Source organism: Pagrus pagrus (assembly GCF_965226575.1).
Source record: "Pagrus pagrus genome assembly, contig: HAP1_SCAFFOLD_342, whole genome shotgun sequence".
NCBI lineage: Eukaryota > Metazoa > Chordata > Actinopteri > Spariformes > Sparidae > Pagrus > Pagrus pagrus.
In genome coordinates this window covers 21,134-31,150 of record NW_028175121.1, presented here as the reverse complement: position 1 = coordinate 31,150, position 10,017 = coordinate 21,134, and the positions used below count along the sequence as shown (strand labels likewise).

The 10,017-nt window shown below is 36.3% G+C and overlaps 1 protein-coding gene across 1 annotated transcript; it reads right to left on the bottom strand.

The window, feature by feature from the left end:
• Window positions 1–320: 320 nt before the first annotated feature.
• Window positions 321–5,704, bottom strand: LOC311254108 (uncharacterized protein). The gene is made up of 5 exons (XM_084384514.1): window positions 5,293–5,704; window positions 3,448–3,581; window positions 3,100–3,247; window positions 1,048–1,315; window positions 321–559 (listed from the first exon to the last, which is right to left on the bottom strand). Exons 1-5 carry the CDS (start codon window positions 5,643–5,645, stop codon window positions 362–364), a joined length of 1,101 nt encoding a protein of 366 aa, XP_084240640.1. The 5' UTR covers window positions 5,646–5,704; the 3' UTR covers window positions 321–361.
• Window positions 5,705–10,017: the final 4,313 nt, after the last annotated feature.

Here is a 10,017-nt window from a genome sequence, read left to right as displayed (position 1 = left end):
GTGCTCCAACTGGACTTTGAGGAATAAAAAACTACACCGGATTTGTAATCAGCATGTGGGTGAGTCGATAATGACTGAATTTTGTTTTAAGGGTGAACTATTGCTTTAAACTTAATGGTTAAAAAAAATTGCTTATTGCAAAAAGTGTTTGTTTGCAGTCATATTGTACAATGTAAGTTTTGACATCTGGTATAAAATAAAAATGCTGTCATTACCATTCTTTTTACTTAAAAAAAAAAAAAATCATTTTAGACACTTGAAACAAAGATGTTTTTGGCAAATAAGAATGCGATTCAACACAAATATCAGAACTGCTAAACCACAATACCGGCTTCTTTATCAGAACTTGAGCAATATGGATTTACTGGAGCATTTCTGACAATAAGCTCACACTTTGTACATACGCATCCATCACATTGGACAGAGGGACATCAGGGTCTGGTAGACTTGCAACTTCCTGGTCAGTCAGTGAGCGCTGCAGCTGAACTTCAGGGACCACAACACCAGGCTGACGGTGACCACTCGGTCCAGTCCAGTCAACTCCAAACTCCATGTCAACCTGCAATTGCGAGAGCTGAGGTTAAGGGTCAATCAAAATCAAAGTCTTAAAGATTTTTATGGTAAATATGTCTACAGGACTGTAAGCCATATTCATTCATTTTACAGAACCTAGTTTAAAATATCACTTGTTTATCATCTGGGATTCTGTATATGCCCCAAAAACAGCTATGGCATCAGAAAGAGCTTGACTACGATTTCCAAGAGCCAATACATTAATTTTGAGAGCTAATATGTATTATTTTCTCTCTAAATCACTGCTCCTTGTTTGACCACAACATTGTAGCAATACCTTATTGTGTTGAAAGTGCCAATGATAGGCAATATAAATCCATCACATTTAGTTCCTGAACAACAAGCCACGATTAGTTACATTTTGCTACTGATACATGCACTTTATAATGGACATAAAGTGGAGATAATGTTGACAATATCCCATGTAGGAAGTTAAAAGTTAAAGTAAAACAGAATTACTGAATAAATTCAAACCTGTATGGGGCCCTGCTGCGCCTCATGCTCATGGCGAGTCCACAGTTGCAGCGGTGAGTGGTTGCCCTCAGTGCGTAGTCTGTGGCCTTTCCAGCCACGCTGGAAAAACTGAAGGTGCTTCTGTATGTGGGGCACGAAGCACCAGTGCAGAGCATAGAGATGCATTTCATTGTCAGGATTGAGAAGGCCTTCTCTCTCAAGGTTGGTAAAGATGGTGTAGAAGAGATCAAGAACTCCCACATAAACGTCTCTCCAGAGCCTTTCAATTCTGATGGGTATAAAGGAAAAACTGTTAATTCTACCTACAATGAACAAAGACACAACATACAGGAAAATACCTTTACCCAATACTTTTACCTACTGTTGGTGTATGACAACAGTCCCATCAATGATAAGCACAGTAAATTAGAACTGAATTAAATAGGTAATAAGTGATGTATTCAATATTCAGTCTAAATAACAGTTAATGACAAAGTTTAATTTTAATCTCTTAAAAGGATAAGTTGATTTTTTTTTTAAGTTTGTCTTCAAACAATGCTCACATGCCCACATGTATGATGAAAGAGTTTCTGGTCGCTGTAGTTGTTCCTCTGTCCATCTATACTGGCTGTGGAAAATCTAATGCTAACCATTCTATTGTAAGTGATGGGTCGCCTTGTTCTGTGACTGCTGAAGCCTCATATTAGCTTCAGAATGAAGTTCAGCTGAACTACAGAATGAGGACTGTAGATTTGTCATCACTTACATTGGAATCACACTAGAATAGTAATCTTCTCCTGGTCAGTATAGATTACAGAGAGACAATAGGAGAACAACTCTTTCAATATTTACACTAACGTTAATGTTGAAAAGCTCATAATCTGCTGCCACAAAGCTTGATTGTATTAAGATAGACTTGAGGAGACAGGTTAAGTCAGTTTATATGGCCATCTTTTACAAAGTGTTATTTTGATAAATGTTTGAATGGAAGATTATGCTACCTTTGGTTATGGACACTCCTGCCAGCAATGTGTGAATTCCTGTTCAGTCCTCTATTAATCACCATGTAGCGTGCAACATCAACATTTTCCCTGCCTTTATCTGACCTCACATGTGATGGCACACTATAGACACCGACAGCTTCCAGAAAGCTTTATTGGACCGTTGCTGCACGATTGTTGGTGGCGGCACTCAAGTATACAATCAAACGACTAAAGCCGTCAATACCACCATGCACAACAATATGCCATCTGAAATAGATACGTATGAGAACAGACTAAGATCAATACCACTACGTGTATCATGCATCTCTTTATGTGCAAGTTTAGGCCAGATTTACACAGAGCATACTGTATAAGCCTATTTGAACAGAACTTCTCTATCTGAAATCTTTAACACACAAGCATAAATAAAAATCCTGATATACTTCTAGGTCAACATTTCTTTGTATTTATTTCCAGCTCACAAAATTTACACCCACACATGGCAAAGTGAATTTATACAAGGTTCTGGTGAGTATTTAGATTAAAAATAGCCTTTGAGGCCAGCTGCATGTTGTAGAGCTTTTAGTCTTTGGTCACTGACATTTTCTGTTTTTAGCACTGTACTCCATCATATTAGATTTCAAAGAAGACAATGGCTGAGGTTAAACTGTTGAGTGCAACTTTAATTTGGGAATATTGACATCAATACTGGGTGCACAGTGTGGGAGTCGTAGCCATTTTAGCCCCTGTCAGATTACAATTTCTACATTGTACAATCTACAATGGAGTACTGTGAAAAGTTAAAAGAACCAACCAGCGTAACTCTTAATTTTGGTGCTGGCAGAAGTCAGTAAAACTGATTTGCATGCACAAGAACATTGATGAATTAAATAATTTGATCCATCCACCATTGATAAATCCTAGTCTGGCTTTCAGTGACACTGGTAGGTTAATTAAAATAGATAGATGGGCTTTTGTAACTGCTCTGGATATACACTAAACTGGGTAGTAAGTATCTTACATTAGTACAATCTACAATAAAGTGGATGCTTGAGATGTTTTTTTTTGAGATGGAATGTTTTTTTGATACCTTATCAGTTTGTGATTTCCATCGATGTGCCATAAACTGTTCGGTGCTCTAACAGAATACTTCCTATGCCTTCTTGGGTTCAGCTGAAGGGTGCGCATCAAAACTCCACCAGGATCCACTCGCCGCATGGATTCCTGGACACGCTGTCCTATAATAGGCAAAACAATGCACAGATATGGTGTACTGAAAAAAAAAAAAGCATTCCCCAATCTGGCAGTGAATTCACAAATCCAGACTAGCACTAAATAAAGCAGTTTCCTCACATTGTGAGTGAATCAGCAAGTATGCCAAATCCCAACATAAAACAACCCCCGAACAAATGAATGGGTAATAAATACAATTCCTTACTTTGTATGCGTATGCCTTGTGCATTCAGGTGCCCAACCATCATTTTGTATCCAGACATGGGATGCTGCTGCAGAATTTGGGTAACAGTTTCATCCAGACTGTTGTCCTCTATTGGAGTTAATAGATTGTGGACTCTGATCATCAAAAATGAAATGAAATGAAAGAAAAAAGTCACAAGAGGCAAAAAAGTAATGTCACCTATCTCACAGTACAAACAAAACAATGATCACAAGGAGTCTGTTGCTCTGTCGTTAGCTGCAGTGAAAGGTTTAGATTATTTTAAATCGATGTCACCTAAAACAAACCTCATTCCTGTTTAGTCTAAACTCAGCTGCTGTGTCCTGTAGAAATAACCTAAATACCTATCAGTTTATTAATTTTATTTATAATTTAAGTTAAAATCTTTCATATTGTATGAGTTTATAAATGCAACACTATCATGTATCAAACTAATGCAATTGTGCTGAAATGTCACATCTGACTCTGTTCACTTTTCCTCCAGAAATAGGGTTACAGATTATCCGACAAACTGAAGATGTTAATTAATGGCACCCATGTACAGTATCAACAAATGCAGCAGCACAAATCCACTACCTGTAAGGAGTACATATGATAAACTAAGTGTAGCGACTAATTGTCCAATTTAAAAGGCCGCTAAGAGACTCAGTGGGGTCTTGTCTGCGACACGCTCGAATAAATCCATTCTTGACTCAAAGTGACTTTTTTAAAGTGTTTATTGACACAAAAAATGATATAAGTATATGGAAACAAAACGATACGTTATGGAAATAAAACGAAACGGTCAACAGAAAATATCGAGCCCCACTCACCCTCTTTGTCTAACCAGAACCGCCGTGCAACTGAAACAGGTAAAATGCCGTGAATCTACACCCAGGTGTTAATTGCCGGAAATAATAGTAACCAAAGAGCATGTGCAGGATAAACAATTAATAATACAGGCCAAACCCATTTTGGCTCCTACACTAAGTTTGTCAGTAATATAAGCATGTTAGTCACCAGTCCATCTGTCATTGAAAACCAAAGCATATAGGCCTATATCATCAAGTATTGTTAGACCTACTCCCAGTGCATATTAATGTAAGTTAATATCAGTAACGTTAGTTAATTTTTAGTTAACTTAAACTCAGATTACAGAGCAGTGCAAGGAGACATTATTGTAGGGATAAATGTTCTATAATACTGTAACGGACTGGGTTGATAAAGTGATGTGTAGGTCACTGTGTGATACTGTGTGTTAAACCAAGGTTTGTTGAGGCAGTTACTGAGTTTTCCTTAATGTCAGTGAACGTGTTCCACGTTTAGAAACTGTGAAGCCTGTCAGTCATTTTCAGCTACCTATGACAGGGAGTGTGTGAGATAGCTTGTCTGTGATTGGCTGAGAGTGAGAGAGGTCAGGGTTGTTTGAGAGGTCTGCGGGTGAATGCAGGAAGGAGCGATGTTAGCGTGTGTGTGCACTTTTGAGGCAGCGAGTTTTATTGTTTTGGCGTTGGCTACGGCCCACAGTAGCCTGTGTTCAAGTGATAAATAAAGGAAAAGAAAACCCATCTGAACGTGTCGTAGCTTCTCATTTAGGGACGCTACAATATCATGAACAATTTATACTAAAAGCTTAGACTAACACACATTTTATGCTCAACTGGCACCTAATGTTAGACTATATAAGATAAACACAGTATATTTCCCAGTGGTATTTGGAGATAAGGTGAGCAACTTTACCATCAATAAACACTAGCTAGTTAAATATCTCTGTGAATTTGCACACATATATTGCCACCTTTAAAAGAAGCTAAACGGGAAACCAGACAAAAAGACAATCCGGAGTACCTTATTCCGTACTGTGCCATCCTCCGACGAATTGTTCTCTCGCACACTCCGAACACCTGTGCTATTTCCTTAGCGGTGTGCCCCCAGAGAAGGTGTGCTTCGATTAAAGTGGGGGGTATATTGTACGACGGACGTCCAAGAGTCCCTTCTTCTGTCTCTGACAGGATGTAAAGTTGGCGGGCGACTTCTTCCAGACCGTCTAACACTGCTAGCTCAGTTTGCACATCCATACCGGCGTTGAGCTGAGCCAAGTCATCCATCAATCTATCTAGACGAAACTGAACATAGTCGTTGGTCGCATGGTTCGCTAATGATCGCAATTCATTCGCAATTGCTCGTACAAAAACTGCCATAACTAAATCAGAACTGCAGCTAAGGGTTAGCTGAGCGGGCGGGCTGGTAGCCAACAACATCAGCGCCGCTAGTAAGGCAGAAGTAGTCGACCCGCATCGAGCACACTCCTGTAACCAATCATGCTGCTGACTGAGGTTAGGACCTCCTACCTCATTAACATATGGACACAGAAATACAGAAATAAATAAATGTAGGTGTACAGAAATGTAGAAATAAATATAAAGCATTTATTTATTTATTCTATTATTTATTTATTTATTTATTGATACATTTATTTCAGCATTTATTTATTTATTCATTTATTTCAGCATTTATTTATTTATTCATTTATTTATGCATGTATTTATTTATTCCTGCATTTATTTATTTATGTATTTATTTATTTATTTCAACATTTATGTATACATTTCTTCATGCATTTATTTATTTATTTATTTATACTTAAGTCATGTTTAGTCCTCCATAGCTGATGTGATAAAGCTAAAAGTCGGTTGGGGCCAGCTTTTTTACCGCAGACAACTCTTTAAACGGTAGACACGGCGCAGCATTATGGCTGATGTAGGCCTATAGCTCACCTGATAGAGTAGCTCCCTCAGCAAGTAAATTCATCCTCAGCATAGGTAGTACCTTAGTGTAAGTTAATGTCTTTTCTTTTCTCATCATCATGATGATTACTGCTATATATGTATATATATATATATATATAGTTTTTATGCCTTTTTTTTTCTTGAGCATCTGCCCCTCCAAAGGTCTCTGCACGGGCCTGACATGGACCATACAGGGACCGTTTTCAAGGATTTTTCTTTGTCAGGAATAGTTGAATTTGGATAAATATCATGGCAATTATGGTGAAAACTCACTTCTGTCAACTTTGAGCATTTCAGAGCGAGAGACGTGTGTTTTTGAACTGTGAAGTAGACTATGTTGTATTTCAATGAAAAAAGGTTTTTCAAACAAGTTTCCTAGCCTGGACATGCTAAATTTGGATCTATTTTAAGGCAAGGATGGTTTCACCTGTCCTTTAATTCATTTATGGTGGAAACTTACTCATGTCAATTTAGAGCGTTTCAGAGTGAGAGAAGCGTCTTTTTGCACTGTGCAGTATTTCTTTTGTGTATATCTACTGTGATGTGTATTTCTACTGTGTATTTCTATTGTATGCTTTGAATTTACTATCTTTTTCTACTGTGTGCTGGGTTTTCTACTGTGTATTTCCACTGTGTTGTGTGTATTTCTACTGTTTTATGTGTATTTCTACTTTGTGCTCTGTATTTCTGTGTATTTCTACTTTGTGCTCTGTATTGCTACTGTGTATTTCGACTGTGTGCTGTGTATTTCTACGATATATTTCCACTGTGTGATGTTTATTTCCACTGTGTATTTCTACTGTGTTTTTCTGCTGTGTGCTATGCACAGCTATTGTGTATTTCTACTGTGTAATGTGTATTTCTACAATGTATTTCTACTGTGATGTGTATTTCCATTTTGATGTGTATTTCTACTGTGTATTTCGATTGTGTGCTATGTATTTCTAGTGTATTTGCACTGTGTGCTGTTTATTTCTACTGTGTATTTCTATTGTGATGTGTATTTCTACTGTGTATTTCTATTGTTGGCTCTGTATTTCTACTGTGTATTTCTCTTGTCTGCTCTGTATTTCTACTGTGTATTTCGACTGTGTGCTATGTATTTCTAGTGTATTTGTACTGTGTGCGGTGTATTTCTGCTGTGTATTTCTATTGTGATGTGTTTTTCTACTGTGTATTTCGACTGTTTGCTATGTATTTCTTGTGTATCTGTATTGTGTGCCGTGTATTTCTAATGTGTGTTTCTATTGTATATTTCTACTGTGTATTTCTACTGTGATGTGTATTTATACTGTGTATTTCAACTGTGTGCTATGTGTTTCTAGTGTATTTGTACTGTGTGCTGTGTATTTCTACTGTGTATTTCTATTGTGATATGTATTTCTACTGTATATTTCCACTGTGTGATGTTTATTCCTACTGTGTATTTCTACTGTTTTTTTCTGCTGTGTGCTATGCACAGCTATTGTGTATTTCTACAATGTATTTCTACTGTGATGTGTATTTCCATTGTGATGTGTATTTCTACTGTGTATTTCAACTGTGTGCTATGTATTTCTAGTGTATTTGCACTGTGTGCTATTTATTTCTACTGTGTATTTCTATTGTGATGTGTATTTCTACTGCGTATTTCTATTGTTGGCTCTGTATTTCTATTGTGATGTGTATTTCTACTGTGTATTTCTCTTGTCTGCTCTGTATTTCTACTGTGCATTTCGACTGTGTGCTATGTATTTCTAGTGTATTTGTACTGTGTGCAGTGTATTTCTACTGTGTATTTCTATTGTGATGTGTTTTTCTACAGTGTATTTCGACTGTTTGCTATGTATTTATTGTGTACCTGTACTGTTTGCCGTGTATTTCTAATGTGTGTTTCTATTGTGATGTCTATTTCTATTGTGATGTCTATTTCTACTGTGATGTGTATTTCTACTGTATATTTATACTGTGTATTTCTACTGTGATGTGTATTTCTACTGTGTGCTATGTACTTCTAGTGTATTTGTACTGTGTGCTGTGTATTTTGACTGTGTATTTCTATTGTGATGTGTATTTCTACTGTATATTTCCACTGTGTGCTATGCACAGCTAGTGTGTATTTCTACTGTGTAATGTGTATTTCTACAATGTATTTCTACTGTGATGTGTATTTCCATTGTGCTGTTTATTTCTACTGTGTATTTCTATTGTGATGTGTATTTCTACTGTGTATTTCTATTGTTGGCTCTGTATTTCTACTGTGTATTTCTATTGTGATGTGTATTACTACTGTGTATTTCTATTGTGATATGTTTTTTTACAGTGTATTTCGACTCTTTGCTATGTATTTATTGTGTATCTGTACTGTTTGCCGTGTATTTCTAATGTGTGCTATGTATTTCTAGTGTATTTGTACTGTGTGCTGTGTATTTTGACTGTGTATTTCTATTGTGATGTGTATTTCTACTGTATATTTCCACTGTGTGCTATGCACAGCTAGTGTGTATTTCTACTGTGTAATGTGTATTTCTACAATGTATTTCTACTGTGATGTGTATTTCCATTGTGCTGTTTATTTCTACTGTGTATTTCTATTGTGATGTGTATTTCTACTGTGTATTTCTATTGTTGGCTCTGTATTTCTATTGTGATGTGTATTTCTACTGTGTATTTCTATTGTGATGTGTATTACTACTGTGTATTTCTATTGTGATGTGTTTTTTTACAGTGTATTTCTACTCTTTGCTATGTATTTATTGTGTATCTGTACTGTTTGCCGTGTATTTCTAATGTGTGTTTCTATTGTGATGTGTATTTCTACTGTGATGTGTATTTCTACTGTATATTTCTACTGTGTATTTCTATTGTGATGTGTGTTTCTACTGTGATGTGTATTTCTACTGTGTATTTCGACTGTGTGCTATGTATTTCTACTGTGTATTTCTATTGTGATGTGTATTTCTACTGTATATTTCCACTGTGTGATGTTTATTTCTACTGTGTATTTCTACAAAGGATTTCTACTGTGATGTGTATTTCTACTGTGTATTTCGACTGTGTGCTACGTATTTCTAGTGTATTTGTACTGTGTGCTGTGTATTTCTACTGTGTATTTCTATTGTCTGCTCTGTATTTATACTGTGATGTGTATTTCCACTGTGTATATCTGTTGTCTGCTCTGTATTTCTAAAGTGTATTTTGACTCTGTGCTGTGAATTTCTACTGTGCATTTATATTGTTGGCTCTGTATTTCTACTGTGTATTTCGACTGTGTGCTATGTATTTCTAGTGTATTTGTACTGTGTGCTGTGTATTTCTACTGTGTATTTCTACTGTGATGTGTATTTCTACTGTGTATGTCTATTGTGCACAGTAGAAATAAAGAGCAGACAATAGAAATACACAGTAGAAATACACAGTAGAAATACACAGCACACAGTATGAATACACTAGAAATGCATAGCACACAGTCGAAATACACAGTAGAAATACAGAGAAAGAAAGAGAAATACACAGTAGAAATACAGAGCCAACAATAGAAATACACAGTAGAAATACACATGACAATAGAAATACACAGTAGAAATACAGAGCCAACAATAGGAATACACAGTAGAAATACAGAGCCAACAATATAAATACACAGTAGAAATACACATCACAATAGAAATACACAGTAGAAATACACAGAGTCAAAATACACTTTAGAAATGCAGAGCAGACAATAGAAATACACAGTGGAAATACACTTCACAGTATAAATACAGAGCAGACAATAGAAATAAACAGTAGAAATACACAACAC

What these genes read in the sequence shown, in the direction of transcription:
- LOC311254108 (XM_084384514.1), bottom strand. Translation starts at nt 5,645, where the DNA reads ATGGCAGTTTTTGTACGAGCAATTGCGAATGAATTGCGATCATTAGCG. An exon ending in ATGGCACAGTACGGAATAAG is followed by an intron (nt 3,582 to 5,292) that starts GTACTCCGGATT and finishes TTTGATGATCAG; the next exon opens with AGTCCACAATCTATTAACTC. An exon ending in GGAAATCACAAACTGATAAG is followed by an intron (nt 1,316 to 3,099) that starts GTATCAAAAAAA and finishes TATACCCATCAG; the next exon opens with AATTGAAAGGCTCTGGAGAG.